General features: G+C 41.3%; 1 protein-coding gene across 3 annotated transcripts in view; it reads right to left on the reverse strand.

The window, feature by feature from the left end:
• Nucleotides 1–19,358, reverse strand: part of LOC131692042 (serine/threonine-protein kinase NLK) — a 307,702-nt gene extending 288,344 nt beyond the window's left edge. For 2 of the 3 annotated variants that reach the window (XR_009305903.1, XM_058978878.1), the window contains exons 1-2: nucleotides 18,523–19,358; nucleotides 17,179–17,943 (exon numbers count right to left, since the gene is read on the reverse strand). Coding sequence is in view for 1 of the 3 variants with exons in the window: in XM_058978878.1 (XP_058834861.1) it covers nucleotides 17,179–17,384 (206 nt within the window). In the remaining 2 variants the exon portion in view is untranslated. The remainder of the gene's footprint in view (nucleotides 1–17,178; nucleotides 17,944–18,522) is intronic. The other variant, XR_009305902.1, reaches the window with a different exon arrangement.
• Nucleotides 19,359–26,422: the final 7,064 nt, after the last annotated feature.

A 26,422-nucleotide genomic window follows, 5' to 3' on the forward strand; every position in this document is an offset into this window, starting at 1 on the left:
TTGCTTCCATTTGATTCGATGTTAAATTTTCCAAGAAAAAAGCATTCATCGTAACCGCGGACTACAAACTGGAATTGTTTCCTATCTTTACCATCAATACAAACTCATTACACGGTGTAGAACTTAATCCAGGCATAACACGAATATGCAATCATTGATTTGCAGTTGGCGACTAAGTAGCTAACTCTAATATAAACACCTCCACTCGACACAGCGTCACGCTAAAGTTCCCCCAAACAACTGTTTTTCTCAACAAGGAAGCTCAATTTCAATGCCGCAATCCGCCACTATTGCTGATGGCTGACCTAAGTAAGTACCGTAAATACACATTTTGTTTGTGCAAATATTTATCGCGTTACCATTTTTTTCATCCACCACTGACATACGAGTGCTGCCGCGCTTTCAAGAGTGTTGTTGCTCCTTTAGATTTTCTTTTTCTTCGCGAGTCTTAGCACGGCCGCGCCGCCGGCTCGTTCAGGTCGGTGTGTATAGGTAAACATATGGACCCTCCTGCTGCCACAGCCGTACAGCCAGCCAGCCAGTCAGCCCGTAGCAAGGGAGATATTTTTAGAAACCTATGCGGCACCAGTCAATGTTGTTAACGTGCTTTGCGCGAGAAGTACCCAGAAGTGAGTGCGGTACTCCGCAGAGAACTGACCTGGGCGAGTATTCAGGTAAACATGTGGGCAGGTGTGCGATCGATTGTTGCGAAGAGTTGCACTGCGAACAGTCAGTGTTCGCGTGTGGAATTCCGAGGTATCGTTTCTGGTACTGGAATGACGTCTATTATGCATAGGTAAATAGTAACAACGAGGATGGCGATGATGTCAAGACATGTCACGCGGTTCACTGTTACTCGAGATCAGCCAAGGTCGTCTTTATTCATTTCAAGTTGAACTTCACACCGTCTGTATGCTAGTGTGGAAACAAATCTGCATTCGCGCTTGGAGTTTCGTCGAAGTAAATTAACATTCATAGTTATAGGTTCATCTAAAGCAAGAGCTGAAGATCCGAGCGTGAAGCTGATTGGGAGATTATTGTCTGCACAGAAATTGAAAAAAAAAACACAAAGTATCCAAATAAACAATAACATGGACGCCTGGGAAACTATATGATTTGAATGCGTAACTTTTTCCCGTTTGCATATCACGACAAGCTTGTCAATCAAAAATATTCCCAATCACTATTTTATTGAAAATATCCGTGGAACCATTTTCACGCAAGGAAAACAATCACCGTCAAATTTCGCCGTTTATATCTGTTCGATCCCAAATCGCACACGCTAACAGCAGGGACAGGGCAAGGACACAACAAATGCTCGCGCCGACTAATCGTAGCGTCATTGCGGTGTGGGTCAGGAGCTTTCCTCCTTTGCCATCACTCTACCACCAACACCCCTTCAAATAGTCGATTCAGCATTTTGCCTTCCCCGGGATAACGCATCGAATAGGAAGAAAGGGTTCTTTATTGGCATTTGTGCTGTTTTTGTTCGGCTGTCGGAGCATCAACTCTTTGTCGTCGCATAGCCTCTGCTCGTTGTCCGCCGTTCGTATGTGACTTTCCATACCTACTACTCACTATCCGGGGCCATCAGAATTGAAAAACCGGTCCGGACAAAGAACAGTGCTCGGAACGCATCACATACAGACGAAAACGTTTGCTGCACAATTTTAGCAGAGGGGAATCAGTCTGGCGGTGTCTTGTGTCAGGGTTGAAGGTTTGGCACAAAAGCTGAGGGTGACCGCTTCGAGCACTACCCCGTGTGCGACTTCATTTGAACCCTGATGTACGATTCACAGCATTCCGGAGCCATGTCCGATGCAAGCGAATGCTTCATTTTCCTTCGTCCCTGCTGTCACTGGATGCGACTGATGTTTTGGGTCCGATTAGATTACGGTTGCAGCAGGGTACATGGGTTGATGCGAGCTTTGCAACGAGTGGATCCAGAAACTGTCTGCCCCGGAACAGTGGGAGTGTAAAAGTTTTCCAACCACCACCACCACCACCACACCACCTCTTTACAACCGTTGTTTGATTCCGGACGAGTTTTTCCCATACCATGTGGCGTCTACTGTTTGTTGTCTGGTGTGATATTCCTGCCCCGGCACGCAGGCTGGCTTCCAGTTAATGATTAATGATTGCATTAATTATGGACTACGAGTGCGCCTGCTCGCTTCACGCGCGGATGCCAATTTGTAAGTCGCACTTTACAATTACATCTCTTTTCCACCGTCGTTCTAGTTGGCTACAAAAGACGACTGACGCGGAAATGGTGGAAAGATTGGTTTGTATACACGTAAATCCTTCTGGTAAAATTCGAAACCGTATCGGAAATAGTTTTGCCTTCAGTGTGGTTCTGTATTGTGCAGTGCATTTATGTTCAGACAACTCGAACTGAGTGTTAACTGACTACCATGTGAACAAATTAAACGGATGTCTTAGGCAGGTTCTGGGGTAGAAGTTCGATTTCTAGCGACTCGTGTTAGATTAGTTTTTTTAGAGTTGATCAACTGAAGGCTTAGACCTTCGCTCTCAGAAAGGCTCCCGCTCATGATCAGTCTACAGTTGCAGGTGTGCTGTGATTCCGATGTTTAATTTTGAGCGGTTTAGTACGATTTAGATTCTAGAAGTGAGTTCTCCATATCACTAGTCTTCCGATATTGTTATTGTTATTTATCAGTGTGCAATCGGCTGTCTCAACAACCTATTTCTGCAACCTATGTGCATTAACTGTACACCTATCGTCCCACGGTTGCACTTGACAGTGTGTGCAGTGCTTTATGGTCACACCTACGACCGCGCACCCGGCTTCCCATGAGCGTTTTGGCGGCTCAGAGGCTGTCCTTCCATGTTGCTCAGGGGATACATTGCTCCTATACACATCCATGCATACAGGCATACATACGGACTTACATTCATACATACATTCATACATACATATAAACTATTTGGCACAAGTTTAGAGCGTGTAACGTCGTATCATCTAGTCTGTCATCCTATGGAAAATCATCTTACCATCACCTTGGGGTCAACGTCTTATTGACAAATTTCGCATTGAATTCGGTTCTATCTCTTCCTAATCTCCTTTTTGTCTCCTAGGTCCGAAGTGGATCAATCGACTATTAATTGAAACGGTAAACATACTAGCAGTATTAGTCCTTACTCGCGAATACTTTTCCTACAACTGTGCTGTTTCTTCTCTATCGATTATCCCTGTTCTAGTCAATATGCGTATTCATTACATTATGGACCAGGCAAACCCTTAATTTTTCTATTATTATTATACTGAGTAGCTATACCAGTGAAGGCATAAGAAATTTTTTTCCACTATTCCCCATAAAGTTTGCTCGAACCGATTGTCCGCCTGGTTCAACTCGAATAGACCACACCAACCCGAAAGGGTTGCTTATCATTTCTGAGAACCTTTGCTTGGTCGAGTGGCCCCACCCAAGCGAATTGATCAACTTGCAAGTAGGACCACATATCCACCAACCAGCCAAGAAGACTTCCGAATCAATGAGAATGGACCATGCCAGTCGAAGGCCACAGGCCCAGCGCCATCTCGTACAGTGTCATTGTCATTTCTCAGCCCACACCCTGGCAGACGTTCATCCGCCCATCTAGACTCTGTCAAGATGAGAACCTACAAAGCCTAACTGTTCGTATGTGCTAGTTCATATAGATTTTGGTTTGCTGAAACGAAACAAGAAAAGCAAAATAAAAACAAAATAATTGTGATTAGTATCGTAGTTATAATAAATAAGTAAACGATTTCTCATCTGTTGTTTGTTTCCTTGTTCGTAGTCCTCCTTCCTGTTCCTGATCTGTTTGGGCTATTGGCTTTCTGTTTCCTTGGCCGTCACGTTCTCTTGCACCGACTTGCATATATTGTAGCAAGAGAAACAAATGAAAAGACAAAACAAAAAAATGAAAATAAATGCGAAATGCTCTCCTTCCAGACCCCGAACATAACCCTTACTTTTTCTTTGCTTATCATTTTGGTACCAGCCAGCAAGCACTTGGCCTTGTACCCACTGCTCTTCCACCATCCTCGTGGTTTTCTCATTTATCACTGGTGATATTTGGGTACAAAAAATGATTTCCTGAGCAGACAATCAAATGAAAGAAGATTGCCAGGTAATTAGTGCACTCTCTGTACCAGGTATCATATCGCATTTATTAAGTGTATCTACTATACGATATGATGGCCGGAAGGATAGATAAGCAACCCAAGCTCCCCACTGGTCTTCGGATATCTTTAGCAAATTAAAAACCCATCATTATAGTCTTCATTGTGGCCCAACAATCCGGGTACTTCGAATCACTTCCATACTTTGTGGATGTACAGAGCCACAGGGATTATCTGCGATTTGTATAGAGCAAGTTTTGTGTGCGTATACGGGAATTTAGCTGACTACGTAAACCATAACGCGGCTAACATCGTTAACATTCGTTGACAAACGCATTCCTTGCCCTTTGGATCCCTACACCGTTAGGCCTTGCTGTTAAAGCCTCCCATTTAAAGGGCACAAATACCTCTTCCACTGCTCTGTGATCAACGTCAATGACGTTGATGTAGTTCGCAAAATCAAGAAGCATGTGAAATTTCGTAATGATGGTATCGTTAGTTTGTATGTCAGATATTCCAGAAGGTCGACACATTGCTGACAAAAAAATCCGTGATTTTCCAGGTTTGTTGATCTTTTTTTTCGAGATTTGTCCTACTGGAGCTCTAGAGCTAGGTTCTCGGACGGGCTCCCCGCCAGAATCACATACTACAATTTGCAGACGAGACAGGCAACGTCGCCCACTAAAACACTGCTTTTGGCCAATTGTGGCGGGCCGTGATTCTGAATGTGATATTCATTGTACGGTTCAGGTATGTGCGGGCGTAGGGACTCGCGATCGCGTGTATCATCGCGAAGAGCTCGAGCATTTGTACGTTAACGTGTTCGATCGCGTGTGCCTTTGTATGTCGCGTGTGCTAACGTGTATGTAACTTCGCGTGCATAAATTCTATATAAATGCCGTTTGCTTTCGCATATTCGCGTGTATTCTAGAATGATCGCACGCGGACCGTGAATCTGATACTTGATTTTTCGTGTGCGGTTCAGATTCTAGAAAAAAGTGGATTCTTACATATCACTAGAGTTCTCAGTCATGTCGCCAAGGAACGTGTTACCTTGTGGATATGAGCTTTATTTTTCGATTGTTATAACGGAATGTATGGACCTAAGTTACTAGAATGGAGGATAAAGATTTCCGGACGTGACCGATTCATGATCGCGCGCGTTTACGGGTTCGCGTTTGAAACCGCGCTTGTAACTTCGTAAGTACTAAAACGTTCACAGGTTTTACCGGAGTGTTGCGATCGCGAATGTAGGTGTGCGTAGATGATCGCGAAGAGCTGAAGTATCGTTTGTTGATGTGTTTGTCGCGTGTGCTCGTGTGTATGTGCCACACGGACCGTCATTCTGTTTAGTTTTCGGTGTACGGATCACATTCTGACAAAGAGTGAGTTACTCCATATCACTAGATTTCGTGGTCATGGCGCCATGGACCGTGTTGACCGTGTATACCCGACCAGGAGAAAATAACTGAGCAATAACCCGAGCATACTATTTTTTGGTATTCATACCAAGACTTGGTATTAATTGATTATTATACCTCATTGAGGTATTAAGCAGGTATTGAGAAAACACTTTTCAATACCAGCTTAATACCTCAATGAGGTATAATACTTTATTTTAGTATTATTTATGTACTCCAGTGATTTTTACAAATACCAAATCAATACCGTATTGAATACCTCCATAGAGTGAATCTTGTTATTGGAAGATTGAAAAATGTTTTATTATTCTTCAGGTATTATAATAACTCGTTTCATTATCAAATAGTTATTTGTAGAAGATGTCTAAGTTATTTTTTTTGGCATTTTACCTCTTATGTAGAGCTCATTAATACCATATTGTGGTAAACAGTCGTTGGTATTGATACCTACATTTAGTATTCCGCAGTTATTTTCTTCTGCTCGGGTATGAGAGCTTTCTTTTTAACTTCTGGAATCGAGGATCGAGACTTCCGGACGGGAACTATTCATGATCGCGCGTGTGCGGGGGACTATAGGTTCAAGCTTGATACTGCGTTTGAGTGACTACAAGTGCTGAGACGTTCATATTATCACCGGGATGTTATAATGTCTGGAAGAGCGCGGGTATAGATTGCGTGGATGGTCGCGAAGGGCTCTAGCATTTTTATATTTGTTTGTCGCGTGTATGTGACTTTGTTTGTATACATTCGATGTTTATGTAGTTTAGTGGATATGAGCATTATATTTTTGATTGGTTTACCTGAAGGCATTGGACTTATGCTACTAGGGCCGAGAATATGGGATTCCGGACGAATCCGATTCATGATCGCGCGAACACGGGCATTTAGAGGTTCACTCTCGAGACCGCGATTGTTCATTTATAAGTCCTAAACCATTCACTTAGTAACCGGGGTGTTATACTTTTTACGAGATCGTGGGTGTGGTCGTGCGTGGATGAACGCGAAGGACTCGAGCGTTTGTATGTGGACGTTTTTGTCGCGTGCGCTAGTATGTATGTAACTTCGCGTGGACACATTAGTTTTATAAGCGTGTGGCCATTCGCATGTTCGCGTATTCTTCAATGATCGCGCGTGAATGTCTTGTCTAGTTTTTATTTCTATTGGTCCAACTAAAGTCATGAATTTGGGCTGCTAGGATCAAGGGCGGAGACTTCCGGACGTGACCGATTCATGATTGCGCGAGCTTAGGTTCTTAGGTTCCAACGTTCACCTAATCAATCGGGATGTTTGAATATTGGCGAGATCGCGGGCATTCGTATTTGTGACCAGGTTTGTGTTATCGCGTAGGCCACGTTTGTAAGTTTGGAATGAAAGATTGTTAGTGTATATGAGAGAATAAGCAATTTGTGTTAGTGAGTGTTAGCATGGATCTAATTGAAAATATAGCAACAAAAGAAGGGTGTCTGCAGAGAGAATTGGGCCCTAAACCCACATTGTATATTTTTTAAGCATGGCAGTGGATAATAAAGGTCGCCAAGTACAAAAATTTATCACAATGTAGCTTAACTAAAAAGAAAATAATTGTATCCCAAGTTTCTGTGATATAATCACTGTAATACTGCTTTGGTGGAAAAGCCCCCGGACCACATCAAGGTACAGTATCACGCCGAGGGGATTTTCCAGGTTTGTTGATCTTACTTTTCCAATTTTTTCAAAAAAAAAAAACTTTTTTTTATTGTTAATTGATTTTGTTTGCAAATGGCATTTCCCTTTATCATTTTTAGTGAAAGCATCTTCTCCGCTTCTTTGACATCCTTCAACCACTGGTAGCCTTTTTAGAAAAAAATGCTTAACTCTTCTTCTTCCCATATCTGACACCGATTCAAGATTTGTGGCACCCAGGTGAGCCAAAATTGTTGCTACCCATTTGTTTTAACACTTCCCCGGCCCGAAAACTTCACCAGAGTCAGTACCTGGTGAAGATTTACCTTTACACATTACCTCGATCGTCACAAGCTTAGTTACTGGTCTTTTGTACACTTCACAACAGGATTCTGGCAATACATCAACTAGTGGCCTACAGATGACTATTTCTTCGGCCTCGGCAATCAGTAATCGGTTGGTAGTATTTATCCAATGCCCCGCACTTAATGTGGCTACAGTTGACTTGACGATATGCACCATACGTTCCCAGCTTCTTCTCATATGAGGGGCTTGAAACACGATCGTGTGCTGGCATTTGTGAATACGTTTGCACAGGACGTACCAATCCGTCAAATTTGCTCTTGCGACTCTTTGTTAGCAGTCTTCAGATTTGTGCCGTTATCCGAAAAGATCGCAATCGGTGGCCCTCTACGCATCACAATATTCCGGATGGTCATAATGCACGAGACAGTCTTCAGTCTGTATGACACCTCTACGTGAATGGCGCGTACAGCAAGACACGTAAAGAGCACTATCCACCTCTTCTCACCGTGTCGCCCAACGGTTACTGCTACCGGACCGAAGTAATCGATCCCAATGTATCTAAATGGCTTGAAGAAGGGTGTGAATTGCTCTACTGGAAGCAGCACCATTCTAGGAGATAGAGGCCGACATTTGTATATCTTGTACCATTGACATCTCGTCATAGCTTTTGCCACGCACAAATGTAAGATCTTTGCCGACATTGATTGAACACCGTATCTCTGTTGGCATGTCTATATAGATGATGGTAGTATTCCAACAGACGATCGGTTACTTCATGAGTCATTGGAAGAATGATAGGATACCTTGCATCATATGGTATGAAATCTGCACTCTTCGTTCGCCCTTCCATTCGCAGTACTCCAAATTTGTCCAAAAAAGGCAATGAGCGAAAAATTTCGCTTAATTTCTCGATCGGCATTCATTTCTCCTTCTGCAGCTCACGGTTTTTTAAGAGTATTCCCATCTCACAAGCGAAGTCTTCGCGTTGGCCAATCTTGCAGAGTACAATTTCAGCCAACGAGAACTCTTCCTGCTTTAATGGAACGATATTAGAAAGCACCGCTTGCAAAACTAGTCTTTGCACGTTCTCCGTCAAATCCAGAATAGCTTCGATGGGCAGCTGATAAGCCTTGCGGCGGCAATTGGAGTTAAAGCGCTAAACACAGCATATAGTGCGTAGCAGCACATTTCAGTGAGCTATACGAGTGGCGTCTACAAGTGGTTCATCGACGTGTGAAACATGTGACATATATGCAATACTTCCATCGTATTTGGTGGTGGTAGATTTCGTTTCGACCATTTGTCTTCTGAAAGATGCATTAGTTGTACTTCATTAAACCAGAATTCATCTGATTCTAGACAAGACTCCCTTACCCCATTTGGTCAGGATATCAGTGATATTTGCCTTCGATGGTAACCAGCGCCATTCGTCGATTTTAGTCTCCTGCAAAATCTCTCCAATTCTAAGAGCAACAAAAGGCTTGTATTTTCTCTGATTCGACTGGATCCACGATAAACAGCATGGTTCACAGCATACGTTTCTTCACTTTCAACTCATGATTCACTTCGACGATATTGAGCAAGCGTGCTTCTAGTACGGCCCCTCGTAATTCCATACGAGAAATGCACAACTATTTTAAAGGAGCGACTTTCGTTTTGCCACGACCATCGAGTAACATGGCCCTTCCGATGTCATAACTCGAAAGTAGGCAGCACCACCATATGCATGTTCGATGGCAGCAACGAACACGTGTAGTTGAAGTGTGTCATATGCTTCAGGAGGTGCTCCACGTAAGTAGCATCTTTACATTCTTGATAAGTTGGAGCATGTTCATTCATCGGGATCAGCCTGCAAAACATTCGCCGTTCATTTCTTGCTCCCAGTTGCAGCCAGTAGTTTTGTAGTAAAATTTTGCCGAGAGCGGTGCTGATAGCTCGCACGGATCAAACAAGCTAATCACGCAACGAAGAGCAATGCGTTTTTGGGGCGTTTGTAGTCTCTGACATACGGTAGTAATTCATCGCGGAAACCGCTTGAAAAAACGAAAACATCTTCTATCGGTCGCAATACTAGCTCGGTCACTTCGTCTTTACCGATGTATAGCGGAATTTTCTCTTCACTCTCTGTTTCCCCCAGTGCTTGCAATAAAGTTACTGAGTTCGAGACCCAATTCCTGGCCTTTGTGTGCACGTATCGAACCTGTTTTGCTCGTTCTATCGCCTCTTCAACTGTATCGGCACTGTCGAGGTAATCGTCGCAATGGGAAACCATTCAGCGTGTTGAGATGCGTACAGTTTCTTGATGTAATGGGGCAGATGCGGGAGAGCAAGCTGCGCCGAAAGTAGCCACGTCCATTATACACACGTCCGGCAGAGCCAAAGGATTCGTCCGAAATTAAATGCGCGAGTTTATCTACCTCCCTGATTCGAATTTGGTGATACATGTTGAAAAACAGCAAACCGAGAAAAACGCTGTTCAATATTGTCCCATCCATTGAGCCAAATGGATGGGACAACCATGTTTTGGTATTTTTTTTTTATATTTTCTGAACAAACCCGGTAATCTTATTTGTGCAGTGTGATTCAGTGGTGATACAGAATACAATACAAAATCCACATGGGACTCTTATGCGTTTATGGGCAGATCAGGTCCAGGTAAAAGCATTGAATTTAGCGAAGTACCTTTCACATGAGCCGCTGCATTTCAAACGATGCGCTTTTTCAGGTGAAGAACCACACTCAAGGGCAGATACCACATCCTTTTCGAATCTGCCAACAATAACTCTTCTGTCGTAGCCTTGTGGGCATAGCGTTTTGCTTAATAATCCGCTATATGTTGCCTAAAAATTCTGTTGAGTAAGGATCCTTCTTGAGGCGCCGCTCGAGGCCGATGAGTCGGCTCAGCGCCATCTTGCAGTTATGTGGTAGTTTAAAATCGTCTTCTTTCCAAAGAAGGCCTGTCTCGAGTTCTCTAGCTCGACGATCAGCTTTGGACTCCGGAAACTGGTTCGCAGTAATTGCAGTTTCTTCCACTGAGAAATACTCTCGCATCAAGTTATGTAATTGCTGGGTCGTATATCCAGAATGACAGCCAAGAAACCCCCTTATAGGTGTATTTCCGTGCGGTCCATAAATTATCCAACCGAGTTGCGACCTAACTGCGATCGGTTCGTTGATCTTCCCTATGCGAGACTTGACAGCAGCCAACAAGTGAATGTTGTTGAGACCTGTGAGAACTTTTGGTTCGTCTCCGGCATGTTCAGCTGCATACAAACCATTTAAGTGAGAATCCTCTGTGAACGTGTAACCCTTGTCCTTTGCCTTCATTTTGTCGCTCTCGTTCAGAAATTGAGTGGTTGAATCGATAATAAGAGTGACTTTACTGGCTTCTGAAATGATCCGAAAAGCATTTGAATTATACCCATTCTCTTTTTGAAGCGGCGAAAAGTTTTTGGGCCAGTTCCTGGATTACGAGGTGATCCTGAGGGTCTGTGGCTTCCAACAATTCTTAGACTACCATTCCAAAAGGGATGGATGTTCCGAGGTGCTCAGCTTTGGGCGCATCTGTTTTTCAGACCTTTGTCAGCAATACGTGAATCAGCTGCTTAAATTTTCCGTAGAACGTGCGAAATGTCTGAATTACCCGCGGACCCGATTTTGGCAGTAACAGTCGGCTGCGTATATATACGCGCTGCCGTTTTGAAATTCATCTTTGTCCACTAACAATGCGCGCGGAATATTGTGCGCATTTCGTGTATTAGCCAACGGTATAGGATCTCGCTACGGAGTTTCCTGTTCCTTCAGTTCTTGTTGCTTAATAGAATATAACTGTCAGTCATTTGTCGCCATCAACAATTTTTTCTCCGGGATTCGATTGGAAGAAGTTATTGCGTCCGAGCCAATCAGACACCGTTTGGCAACTGTCTTAGTTGTCAGTAGCAAGAAGATCGCCACTGATAGCACCTTCGCAGGCTCCCAATTCCGTTACCAGCATTTAAAAGATCTAACTAAAATTTTGTCTCGCAATATGCGCTGCTGACGTTGAAACCCAATTTCTTCATCTAACCGCCTCTGTAACATGTCTCTTTCCTGTGCCGACTGTTTTGCTTGCAGCTCTTTTTCCGATTGGAACTTCTTCTGCGATAGAATTTTTTCTGTCTCTGTTTCTTCCGGATCTGTTTATGTTCCTCCAGCTCCCTTGTCTTGGCAGCGAGCTCTTCTTTCATTCGACGGATTTCCAAATGATCTTTTGCTAGTAACTGATGCTACTGATTTGTTGTGGTCTTTTACAAGAGGCGGCATCATAAGCCCGTTTTACCTGCAGCAGCCTGATTCGGTCCGATGTCCATCCTTGGAGTTGTATTGGTGTGATCTTGCGCTAGAGGTAAGGCTGTTGTCAGTGGAGCTGGTGGATACGTATTACCTTTTCCCCCTTTTCTCTCTCTCTCTCTCTCTCTCTCTCTCTCTCTTATTTGCGAATTTATCACACACAAACTCGCGGTTCTATACTCCGGGATGATTCACCTGCACAGTTGAAATGAAACCAAGATTGGCAGTCGTCATATGCTACCACGTGGTCGCCATCAGACCGATCGCATTTGGTACAGCTTCCCATCTCTAAGTGAGGTTAAATTATTTTGTGAGTGTTTCGGTAGGCCTGCAGAAGTTCATTTGAGTCAGCTCAAACTGGAAAAATATTTAAAATAATTTATTGTAGAAGTATTTAGAACATTATTGGCTGATACCCTAAACTTACATAATTTAGTTCCTTTTTGTGACGAACAACGTGCTACAGTTCTCAATGCTTCTGCCTATGCGTTCTGTTTAGTAAGTAAGGTTTGTAAGTATCTTGCATTAAGTATGAAAGAGGTCTCACTAATTCACAGTTAGAGATTTAAATTTACCGATTATTTAATTAAACATATAACTCTTTTGTATACAATCTAAAGAACACTCGCTGTGAAAAATGCTTAACTACTCTTTTCTATCTTCCATTTCTTCTCATATCTGATAACCGATTCAAGGCTTGTCGCACCCAGTTGAGCCAGAATTGTTGCTGCCCAGTCGTTTTAACAGAAGTCTTTTTTCTTGCGACACATCACGCTTGACTAGGGTTTCGGTCAGGAGCACAAATCGTATCTCCACTAGAGTGGGACATGGTTATATGAAAAAAATAAAATTTGGCTCCGAGTAACTTTTTGAATCCCATTTAGCTCCCAGAATAACTCTGCAAATTTTTAGCTCGATCGGTGAAACTATATTTTTGCGCCCACGGTTTAAAGTTTACATGGGATTTCGTATGGGAAAATTGTCATTTGCAAATTAATTCTTCCAAGAGTCGCCCGTTATCTCCTAAAAATAAACAGATGTCTGATTTTTATAGGAAATTTGTCAAGGAAACAAAGTCTAGAAGACTGCAAAACGATCTGATGCTTGCGGAAAAAGTTATTAAGCAAAAACCGATTGATGCCCTGAAGATTGATGAAAATTTCACTTTTCATAGCATCACTGCTTCTGACGGTTTTATTATATACACATTTTTTTACTTTCTCTTATTATGTACAAAAGAAGCCTCAATGTATCCCTCAAAACATTGCGAAGTGGCCAAATAGTATAAATAAACTATTTAGATACGTTAAGAGAGGATTAAAACAAAATTGCGTATAATTGGACAACCAACAGCAGTGGTGCTAGAAAAAATGAATATTTTATCAATCGTCAGAGCATCAATCGGTTTCTACTTAATAACTTTTTTCTCAAGCATCAGATCGATTCGTGGTTTTCGAGACGTTTTTTCTTTGTTAAATTTCCTATACAAGCCACATAACGATTTATTTTTAGGAAGTAATGGGCGACTCCTGGAGGAATTATTTTGTAAAAGTCAACTTTCCCATACAAAATCCCATGTAAACTTTAAACAGTGGGCGGAAAAATATAGTTTCACCGATCGAGCTAAGAATTTGCACAGTTGTTCTAGGACCCAAATGGTACCTAAAAAGTTGCTCGGAGCTGGAATCTATTTTTTGTCCCACCCTAATCTCTATCGTCAATCCGGCGTTAGCATAGTCCTGACTTACTACGCGTAATGTTATTTTCATTGAGATTGACGATTCATAGTTCTTAGCGATTAATCGATCCTACTTCTACTGAGGGTTCCCCAGCGGCGGAATTTCACCCAATATCGATGACCAGTTCCGTGAGATATTTAGCTGCAAGCTCTGTCACGATCTACTCGAATAGTCCCCGCTGGTTGATATACCCTACTTCGACTGAGAGTTTCCCGGCGGCGGAATTTCTCACGACACTGTACTTTCTAGAGCGGTGAAGAAGACTCACCTGAGATACTTGTTCTAATTTTCTGAAGTGGGTCTGGCCTATTCATGGACTTGTCGGCAGGATGACAAGATCGGTCTGGTGTTTCCGGATTGAGCGCGTGGCTTCTGACGCATCGATGTCAACTACTCGAGCAAGTTCTAAACTACTCCAAGGGATGACCTTATACAAATTTTTAGCTCTGGTCACTAATTTGTAGATTTTTCCTTCTGCAGTTCCATTAGTATTTGTACGACTGCTGTGAAACGAAATTTTACGACATTCCCTACGTTTAGAGTAGGCAACCCGCTAGCAACTTTCTCGAAACTGAATCAGTCCAAAACCACGTGCTCGGATGTTTCTTCCACGAACTCACACATCGGACAGCAGGGTGATGGCACATGACCGGACCGATACGGATACTTCTTGAAGCAATCGTGAACTAATAAGAACTGCTTTGGTTTCTAGAAGTCAATCTAGAAGATGCCTTTTACTACTTCTTAGGCCACCAGTTTTCGACATAATTAGTGCTCGTTGCGAATCATCCCAAGGCAAACCTGCTTACTCTACAACGAATGCGTACATCGTTCAATCTCACTGTACTGCCAACATCAGTTACGAGGATAAACGAACGCAGTTCTGACTGCCACGATTGATCTACTGGTAACCGATCACCGACAGTCTATCAAAAAATCCAAAACTCTCGGTTCCAATTCGACTTCGGATCATGAAGCTGTGTATATAATCGCCGACTCACGTATACCCGAATCACCACCGCGACGGATCAAAATACGAAATCTCCGTGGAATCGATCATTTGAGGCTGCAAGCAGTTTATCGAGCTGAGGACCGCCAGCACATATTCCTAGAAGAGAACATAAACGACAAAACACAACTACTACACAACAAAATTCGCTCCCTACTAAACCAACATGCCCCCGAAAAGACCAGATAAATGCACCCCGTAGATAACGAACAAAATCCAGAATGCGATTGTGTGTCAAGATCTTGCCTACTCGCTCTGCGTTTGGAATCCCAACCATACCAGAGGTGATACACAATAGCAGGACTGTCTCCAAAAAAAGTAGAACCAACACCTTGATCAATACTACGAAAAAGCGTCACGCGGATTCGCAATTCTGCGATGACCTGTCGGCAAAACAACTGTGGGCCAATTTGAAGATTGGGAGGGAATACACAACACCAGAACAAATCATGCCATCGAAGAGTTTGACGCTGAACAACTAAACTAAACTGTAATCCTTCAGGTTTGTTCGTTATTGGTTCACTGAAGTGTGTTTTCAGGGAAGACGCAGGTCAGTGTTGCAGTGTAAGATGACCTTCAGCAAAGAGCCGGTGCTGAGGGTCATCTTACACTGCAACACTGATCTGCGTCTTCCCTGGAAACACACTTCAGTAAACCAATAACGAACAAACCTGAAGGATTACAGTTTAGGGCTACAAACGCCGAAGAGGTTTGTAAAAAAATCTATCAAATCGATACCAACACCAAGATATTCTGATCTTGTTTATAAAAATACTCTGTTCGTTTATTCTGCCACTATTTACGCGCCTCTTTAAGGTTATCTCGAAGCTCAACAATTCTCTTCCCTCTGGAAAGAAGTTTTGATAACACACCTACCCAGAACATCCAACCCAGCATCACTCAAGGACTTTAGACCTATCAATGTCCTGCCCACTGTATCCAAAGTGTTTGGAAAGATTGTTCTGTCCCAAATAACCGAATACCTCGAAACAATCAATCCTGCTCTTCTTTGCAAACATCAATCTGGTTACTGAAAAGCGTTAGTGAAAGTCACCCATTACAATAGCTCGATGATGATTGATGCACAGTTATGGTCCTCGTCGACTTTTCCGTAGCTTTCAGCTGTGTCATATACGGTTTACTGAAAGCAAAGCTTAAGAGAGAATTCGGCTTCTAAAACTTTGCGTGTAAGCTCGTATCATCGTCCCTGGCCCAACGAACACAAAGAATGGATCTCAATAATACCGCCTCGTCCGCTAATATGCTGACAGATGGAACTCCACAGGGCCCGTAACTCAGCGCGCTGCTTTTCTCGCGATACATAAACAGCCTACCAAGTGTCATTCAATGCGAGTATCACCTCTATGCTGACGATCTTCAAGTGTACGTCTCACTAATTTCTCTACACTAACACACACATTTTTCTGCAAATATAATTATTGCTTGACTTGATACAAAGTTTCAGTAACTGACAAGTTTACGTTCTGTTTATAAATAAATTACAAGAAAACTACAACGTCGACCAGCCAGATCAATATGTCAGCTTTCCATTCGGTAGTAGAAACATCCATACCAGCTGCACACGACGACACTCGATGCAATGAAAAACGATTATAACAGTTGATGGCCACATGCCCGTCACAGGCTCGAGTCTCCTGCTGGTGTCCGTCAAGTAAAAGAACGTGTCCTTATACCCATCACTAAAGCCCAGAGACATACATAGCCATACGCAATATTTCTTGATATTGATTGCAAGACCATCAATCCCATCAACCTTCAGGAGCGATCAACTATTATAGTGTCCTAAAATTTAATAAAATCAAAAATCCCAATTTGTCAATATCATCCCATTTACATCAGGTCGTACACCATCGATTTTTATCAGCTGATGCCACTGTATGTTATTGAATGACACTAAATCTGCTAGCACTACTGCACTAATAAACACAGTTGAAGGTTGAAGAAAACCTTCGTTGCAATGCCTAACTTGGTAAAAAGAAATTGACGATGACAACACAAATTTAAACCCTCCTCCACTACACTATTAAATCGAGCATCAAAGCTATGGCTACAAATAAACTGCCGTAAAGAAACGATAACAGCAGCGATTCACACTTCCCAGTGCCGTTCGTCAACCCGAGATAGCCGCCCATGTTGGGAGCAGCTGTCGGTTTATGGAGTTGGAGGTGTAAACAAAGGATTGGCCTATATATATTATTTGAATATTCAGGCGCACACACGAACAACCGCGTGGCGCTTCAATCTCGCTTCGACCGCCTGCCTGTGCGCAACAGTTGCATTTCGCAAGAGCACACTGCTGCACACAAAACAGAGGAAAATAAAAAAAACACCTTGACCAAAACAGTTGCTTTGTTGCATTCGCACTACAACCATTCCCCTCTCACCGCCCCTAGACTTGGGTAGCTTTATCAGTTTGCCTTTTTGCATCGAACCAGTACTAGGAAGACTTCCACATCATGGTGGAGAGTGATTACCCCGCCGGTTTGACCGAGTTTATTGATTGATATGGCGTTCTGACTTACAGTGCGAGTCCAGTGTGCAATAAAAACAAAAAGTACTTACCATACGACTCCGAACGCTCCGTAACCGATCGGACGATCTGGCTGCACATCCTGGGGAACGGCCGGTGGTTGATAGTAGGGTGCGGCCGCCGCTAGGATAGCACCCTGCGGGCCGGCCGCACCAGCTGCACCACCCTGTACCAGCGACATCGACACACTCATGGAAACCCCGCGCGATTGCCTGGTCGGACCGCCAACCGCCGCCATTCAAGAATACGGCACACAGAAGCTAAATCTTCCGTTGAACCTCCTAGCCTGACATGAACCGGTGGCAGGGCAGAAAACCGTACAGCTTTCGCGATATCTTCTTCAATTTTATATATTTACAATTGAACGCAAATCGTAATATACAAATGGACACTTTTCAACTTACTATACCACGGACACTTATTTTTTCTTCGACCGAAACACTTTGCTCTACTGCATAACCTTCACGGGCGAATGTGCGGCGGTGTCCGTCACCCGTCGAAGTAGGAAAAAAACAATGGGCTCACTCTATTTCAGCTCGTAATAATTAGCTGATTACGCGAACGGTTTCAAAACAAGCACAACCGAACCACTAGGGATTTTCATTCACAATTTTCTTTCCAGGATTTTTTCGTTTGCTTGATCTCCTCTGTGGGCTTTGGCGATGGTGGCGTTTAGGAATGGAGCTATACCGAATTCAAGTTAGTTTATCTCCGCTCGTTTTTTGATTTATACAGGTGATGTGTTGAGGGCGAGCTAGTTTCGCGAGGGAGTCAGTTGCGGACTGGATTATTGGACACTGAAAAGGTTGAAGAAAATATTTTATTAGTCTTTTGGATTATGTGATACTATATTGGAAACATAAAATCAAAAATATCTAATGTCACATGATTATCTGGGAAAAGGTTTTCCTTCTAAAAACAGAATGTTATATTAACCGCTGGTTACCAGGATCAGAAAATTTATTTTGAAGTTGTATGATAGTTGTTGATGAATCATTCAATTTTAGGTTGAACAAATATGGAAATTCCAGCGAAAAATTAAAAATTATCTGCAAGAAAAAATAGCACCCCTTCTAACCAGAAATCGTGTAGCTGAATTATGTTCACCAATTATCGATAAGAGCCACTATCTCTGTATTCCGCCATCAAGTGATTTCTAAACTTCACCGAAGATTAGCGTGAACTGTGTTACGTTTGGATGCGCACAATGAAGTTTCATAACCAATCAAAATTTACTGTTTTATTTATATTTCAGTACATATACACCTTATTAAAATACTTTTCTGGTTTTTGGGTTAAACTCTGTAACTTTTCTATAACACTCCAACTCTACCTATGTTCAAGCTAGCAAGAATTCACCAGGCATAATAACATACCAGAAGTAAGCTGAATAATCTGCATCCTTGTTTACTATTTGCTTCCTGCTGCAGCTGCTCGAAGCTTCAAATACCTTTGCTGTGAATTTTCAAAGCAATACACGCAGCAATTAATCACAACACAGCTCCACGTAGCAATCCCGAAAATCGTGTAAGTGAACCGAAGAAAAAAAACTATGAATCTTCAGTATAACACTCGCGTTCTATCTGTACTTTATATTCAGCTCCACTTTGACAGTTCTCAAACTGATTGTTTACACTTTTATGCTCGCAGCAAGTACCTACGCACACCAAAAAAAAAAGACTGCTTCCGAAGCAGGCAGCAAAACTCAAGGCACTCGCTCGCAGCAGCTGCGGCGATACAAAACACAGCCAGAACACTCACCAACTCACACACACACGCTCACTGAAGCCAGCCAATTTTCTCGATCTTGACTCAACATCAACCAGCTCGGGCCGCGACTCTGCGCTGCGGAAGGATGATGAAAATGGAAGAAAAAAAAACGACTGTGTGTAGAGAGGGACAGAACAAAAATGGAAGTTCCAAACTATTTCGGTTGCTTCCTCGCTATTAGACACTGCGGTGATGCTCACTTTTGGATGCAGTTTCTCACTAAAATGTAGTTCGTTCTAAAAGCTTGTATGTTTCCTCCACTGCACTACATTCAGCAAAAGTATACAGTTACAATTCTGTGTCACGTTTTCCAAAATGATAACGACGACGGTGATGATTGCTGGTTCAATTTTTTTTGTGTTCTAAGCAAAAGATGCTCCAACCGTACAATGATCGAACGAGCAAACGCAGAGTCGCACGAACACGTCCAACCTCAACCAAATTTACTCGGAGACTGAAAGCTCGACTAGAACTCAAACGCTCTTGTACTCAAGCCAGCAACATCAGCGACTTCTTGCCGAAAAAAATAATGTCCGGACGCACATGAGGAAACGAGAGGGAAGTATTTACACGAAAAGGGAAAAGTTCTATCGATGTGAGAGCTCCCCACGATGGTAGTATGCGGGAGAGTGCTGCCGAGCTTTGCACACACTCACACACATTCGCTCGATAGACGATGAGCGAAGAAAATGTCAAAAATGACAAGCTTATTATTATCGCACTGGGTTTGGCTACACTGTTAATCTAGAATACTCATATAATAAAATTTTGCACATTAATTATGATTAAAAGGTAAAAAAGGTATTTTGGCCCACTTTAGGAAGTCGTTTCGTAATTTTACGAAACAAACACGGCTGGATTGTAATGTCTGGCAAAACTTCAAATGTAATACATGAAACTACATCTTCTTACTAATACAGACCATTTAACAGTATACCATTCTCCAAGATATCCATAGTGCATTGCTTACTGCTTTGAAAGTTGTATTTTGACGCACTTCGCTATCACACTTTTTTCACGGTTGCCAAATGAAATTATATGAAATCGACAAAAAATTAACTTTTTCCATCAAATTTATTGTAAAAACCGGGATACTGGCAGCCATGCTAACCTTCCAGCTACTAAAAGTAAGAAGAAGTTTGTTTTTGACACTTTTCTATGTCAATAATTTGTCAGGTCGAAAGAGTTGCATTTTTGATCACACTTTTGATTCATCACACTTTCATACTGTGCAGTTCGATTTGGTGGGAACTGTGCAATAATATATTTCCAAATAAACCTTTCTCGTCCGACCTAACCCCCTTTTTTCTTATTTTTATTCAAAAGACTACACATTTTTAAGCATATTTCCGTTGAAATGAGACTTTTTAGAGCTATCGTGATTTTTCAATGATTTTTTTAAATTTGAAAAATGCAAGAATTTTGAGTATGTTTTTCACCTTTGCAAGAATGGTGGGACTCAAAATGTGTGTTTGGGCAACACTGTTTTGTATATTTTTGCTTGAGTTCCTGCCAACGCGGCAAATGAAGTGGTGAGTCGCGGTACAAAGTTCATTGGTTATTTAAACAAACTAAAGTGAACCTCACGGTGAAGAACATTGCATGATGATGTTTAACCTCACTTTTTTGACAGTTCAGAGAGATTGTTAACATGGTCTTGGAATTTTTGTTGATTCGATCATAGTATGAGAAACTTGGTCTGGTTCGCTGCCAAATGTTAACACTTTCCAAACAAGGTCGCTCAGCTATAATTTTTTATTTGATGTTGGCATCATACATTGTTCCGTTAAATTTAACATTTTTACTTTTCTCGTACATGATTCATTGAAGAAGTAAGGAATTTCTAGCCAAACATTTGAAAAAGGCCTACTGCCCAATGCAAACAAATCGTATTTTTATGTTCTCTATTAAAATCCTGGGACAGAACATGTGGATAGATGTTTTCTTTCACTTTATCTCTTGTCTTGCATAGCCACTCTTTCTTCCTCACATATTTAAAATGGACTGACTACATTTGACAGTTCCCCCTGACTGCATTTGTCGGTTCCCTTTGGCTGTATTTGACAACTCCCCCTGGCTGCAATTGACATTAGGTTTTTTCGTATCCACACGTCCCGTCCCAGTTAAAAACTATCTATCTGGCCATGTACATTAGACCTCTCCATATTTTGAAAAAGTTTTGAAATATATATGGGTCAGCCCAGATTTTTGTTCTACGTGAGAATTTAAAAAGTTTCGCCAAAAATGACTCAATTTGGACATGATTTAGAGGTGTCTCCAATCAAAAATTGTGTTTTTGCTATGTTTCCATAGTAAGATCACTTACACTCTGATTTAATAGGCCCTACATGCCCACATATCATCACATGTTGTTCCTTAACATGTTTTAACAGGTAAACATAGCTCTAATCGCAACAGAAAATTTGTCAACTGGATTTTTATATAGAAAAGTATATCAAAATTAGTAGTATTTTTTCTTGGTTCTGAAATTCTTTTCAATATAAAAATTCAGATAACAATTTTTCTTTTGCGATTAGAGCTATGTTCACCTGTTAAAACCTATTAAGATATATCTAAGGAACAACATTTGATGATATGTGGGCATGTAGGGCCTATTAAATCAGAGTGTAAGTGGTCCAGAGGCAAGCCATACTGGAACGCAGCGAAATTCCTCATAATGAATTGATCTCGTTAGATGAAATTTAAGGAAGTACAATTTTCATAGCATAATTTAATCGACCGAAATTGTAGTCCTCAGTCGAGAGAGAGACTGATAGAGTAGCAGCAGTTAGGAATTTTCTTTCAAAAGCTAGGAGCGGTTTCGCGTATCCTGCGCTAAGTAGAGAGCGTTAAGACAGATTTCCGAAGCATGTCAAGTGCTATCAGATGAGAAAAAACGTCGCATCTATGACCAGTACGACAAGGACGGTCTGCTGACCAGTGGTTCCATCCGGTATCACCATAAAACATGGCACCGACGACACATATATATTCACAACATACTAATTACTTATCCTTCCGAAAAAGTTAATAAATTGACTATGAAATTTATCATTCGCTTCCTAGTTATTTCCTGCCACTTTGAACAAGACAGCAGTTGCAGATAGCTTTATTTCGGTGCCAAAATGATTGCAACTCGGGATATAATATATATTTACATATAATTTCTCCTCCCTGATATTCTTCCAGAATGTATAATGTTCTGCATTCTTACCACTCCTATCAAATCCTTCTTACTCCTTATCGTCAGTGCTGAGCACTGTTTTGCATTTGCCGGTTAAATCAACGATAATGCGATAATCGACGAAACTTTTGCTGTAATGGAACTTGAACACGAACAATAAATAATTGTTCCATTCGAAAGCGATAACCTTGTTGTCCTCATGTTTGCAGCTATCATACGCTGGTAGGCACTCTGACCAATGGAAACGTTCTCCGATATGGGCATTGAACGATCAAAATCATTTCAACAACTTATCATCGACCGAATTCGTTACCTACAAAGTTCAGGTAAACTTCACCACCTAAAAATTTGTAATCAATCGGATCATCTTGTTAGGACTTAATCCACGAGCAAACAATCAAAAGTGTACAAATCCTGATCCATCATCCAGAAAGCAATCGTTTTATAGCCCAATGCTTGATCTTGCGATTCAGATGCCACCGGGTTTTACATCTAGCGCCTATTGGTCAATGTATGAACCAGATTCCCATTGTTCCAATCCTCATCCCTCTTGATTTGATATTCTTTCAAAGAGCATCGAAAGTATTCAAGTAATGTAAATTTTAAAAGTCCATGTAAACAAGTCTTAGATAAACAAGCACACTGAACTGTCAGAAAAGTGAGGTTATACATTTTCATACAATGCTCTATGTTTTTGACAGGTATATGAATGAATCATTCAGCATCAGTGATGCCAGGTCTATTTAAACAATAGCCTGCAGTAAAAATATAAAAGTCTGCTGATTGCCACAAAAATCTTCAATGAATTTGACATACAAATGTAGTATTATATATTTTAAATGATCAAAAATGTTGAAGACTGGTATATAAATTGGCTGGCATAGGCTTTGTTCTGCTAAATATTTGTAATTTGCAAAAGATCTGCAGTGAAAATGCAAAATCTGCAGATTTACTAATATATATGCAGATCTGGCATCCTTTTAGTATTCCCCACAGGAAATTCTTCCAAATGGTGTAAAAATACGAGGAAACAAGGCAAGATTGGTATTCAGAATATGGGGTTAAATGAGCAACTTGCACTATTTTTGATTTTTTCAATAGTTAGAGGTACCAAATCATCGCGGCAATAGGCAGTAACGAATTGGAGATAACAAAGGAAGCATCCTATCATATAAAATTTTTTGACGAGAAAGGTCTATTGCATGTTTATTTTTTTTTCTGTCACCCATATTTTATTCATAAACATATTTTGCTGGTGTCCCATTTGTTTTGGAATAGACATGTTTTACTGGAGTTAATAAAAATCGAGGGATCGGTAGATCGGAACTAGGGGCAGATCGCTCAAGCAGTGGCGGATCCAGAGGGAGGGTCCTGGGGGTCCGGACCCCCTCCGAAATTTTTTCACTTGTTAAGAAATTTTAAATTAGATTCAAGTTTTTATTAGTTTTAAACTCAAAATCATTCCAAACCTAATTTGACCAGCAAAACTTATATTCATTAAATAAGGTTTTTACGTGTTACAAATTGTACAACGTTCATTTTAAAATCGAAATTTCAGACCCCACCCGATTTTTGCCTTTCTCAATAGAAAGGTATTGCAATTGCTCTGAAAACCGACTTTTTAACGGAGGCCCGGAGGGCCGAGTGACATATACCATTCGATTCAGTTCGTCGAGTTCGGCAAATGTCTGTGTGTGTGTATGTATGTGTGTATGTATGTATGTGTGTGTGTATGTGTGTGTGTATGTGACCAAAAATGTCACTCATTTTTCTCAGAGATGGCTGAACCGATTTTGACAAACTTAGTCTCAAATGAAAGGTGCAACGTTCCCATAGGCTGCTATTGAATTTATAATGGATCCGACTTCCGGTTCCGGAATTACAGGGTGATAAGTACGAACACGCAGAAAATGTCGATTTTAATAAATTCTGCAATGAATGTATAAAGGTGAAAATTTTTCCAAAATTTGACCACAACTGCTTCGATTTGTAGTATTAGGTCACTAACATCCATTCAAAGTCTATTTGGCCACATTGGCCACCATCCTCGGTTCCGGAAGCCCCGGCGGAAGTATCTAAATTCAGAATAACAGTCACATCGATTTCTCGGAGATGGCTAGACCGGTTCGACTAAACTTGGCCTCAAATGAAAGGTATTGCGTCCCCGTAACTGGCTATTTAATTTCATCCCGATCCGACTTCCGGTTCCGGAGTTACAGGTTGTGGCGTGCGATCACATAGCAAATTGTGATTCAAACCGATACTCCGATGAAAGCAAAAAAGGTAAAAATTTCGCTAAAATGTCTCTCAAACAACTTAAATTTGCTGTTCTAGGTCACCGACGGCCAACCAAACTTTCGTTGACTACATTAACCACCATAGACGGTTCCGGAAGTGCCCGGGAAAAGCGGCCATCTTTCAAAATTTACGAACTCACATCAGTTTCCCGGAAATGGTTGGGCCAATTTTCACAAACTTAGTCCCAAATGATAGCTATAATATCCCCATAGATGTCTATAAAATTTCGTACGGATCGCTTATATGGTTCCGGAAATATAGACTAAACCGTCCGGTCACATATGAAATTCCCATATAAGCCGGAACTCAAATTTTTTTTCAAAGGGGGGACCTCATGAAATTTCAGAAATCGAATTCGTATTTTTGATGCCAAACATCTTTAAAATGCATGAAACGTCGAGATTTTATGTTATCTCGAAAATTTTTTTTTTTATAAAGATCGACTTTTTGGGACTTTGCCGATTTCGCACCTTTTTGCCTTTCTCAATAGAAAGGTATTGCAATTGCTCTGAAAACCGACTTTTTAACGGAGGCCCGGAGGGCCGAGTGACATATACCATTCGATTCAGTTCGTCGAGTTCGGCAAATGTCTGTGTGTATGTATGTGTGTATGTATGTATGTGTGTGTGTATGTGCGTCTGTGTGTGTGTACGCGAACACAATCTCACTCACTTTTCTCAGAGATGGATGAACCGATTTTTACAAACTTAGTCCCAAATCTGCAACGTTCCCATAGGCTGCTATTGAATTTCTAATGGATCCGACTTCCGGTTCCGGAATTACAGGGTGATGAGTACGATCACGCAGAAAATGTCGATTTTAATAAATTCTGCAATGAATGTATAATGGTGAAAAATTTTCCAAAATGTGACCACAACTGCTTCGATTTGTAGTACTAGGTCATTAACAGCCATTCAAAGTCTCTTTGGTCACATTGGCCACCATCATCGGTTCCGGAAGCCCCGGCGGAAGTATCCAAATCAGACTAACAGTCACATCGGTTTCTCGGAGGTGGCTAGACCGAATCAACCAAACTTAGTCTCAAATGAAAGATGTTGCGTCCCCGTAAATGGCTGTTAAATTTTATCCCCAACCGACTTCCGGTTCCGGAGTTACAGGTTGTGGCGTGCGATCACATAGCAAAATGTGATTCAAACCGATACCCCGATGGAAGCAAAAAAGGTAAAAATTTCGCCAAAATGTCTCTCAAATAACTTAACTTTGCAGTTCTAGGTCACCGACGGCCAAACAAACTTTCGTTGACTACATTGACCACCATAGACGGTTCCGGAAGTGCCCGGGAAAAGCGGCCATCTTTCATAACTAGCAAACTCATATCAGTTTCTCGGAAATGGTTGGGCCGATTTTCACAAACTTAGTCCCAAATGATAGCTATATTATCCTTACAGATGTCTGTAAAATTTCGCACGGATCGCTTGTATGGTTTCGGAAATATAGACTGAACCGTCCGGTCACACATGAAATTCCCATATAAGCCGGAACTCATTTTTTTTTCAAAGGGGGGACCCCATGAAATTTCAGAAATCGAATTCGTATTTTTGATGCCAAACATCTTTAAAATGCATGAAACGTCGAGATTTTATGTTATCTCGAAAAATTTTTTTTTATAAAAATTGACTTTTTGGGACTTTGCCGATTTCGCACCTTTTTTTCAGTTCAATATTACCGTGGCTGTTTTTTCTTTTTCAAAATTTTAGAACTCGATTAATGATTTATTTTCCTGTGTATAGTTGTCATGTGATGTACAATAATAAAATGTAATATATGCATTTAAAAGCTTTTAATGAATATAAACAACGCACACATTCTCGTGATTCATGATTGAGAAAGGCACAATTGCACCGCTAGGTGGATTAAAATAGGTTTTTTCAGTTCAATATTACCGTGGCTGTTTTTTCTTTTTCAAAATTTTAGAACTCGATTAATGATTTTTTTTCCTGTATATAGTTGTCATGTGATGTACAATAATAAAATGTAATATATGCATTTAAAAGCTTTTAATG

Source organism: Topomyia yanbarensis, chromosome 3, assembly GCF_030247195.1.
Source record: "Topomyia yanbarensis strain Yona2022 chromosome 3, ASM3024719v1, whole genome shotgun sequence".
NCBI classification, from domain to species: Eukaryota; Metazoa; Arthropoda; class Insecta; order Diptera; family Culicidae; genus Topomyia; species Topomyia yanbarensis.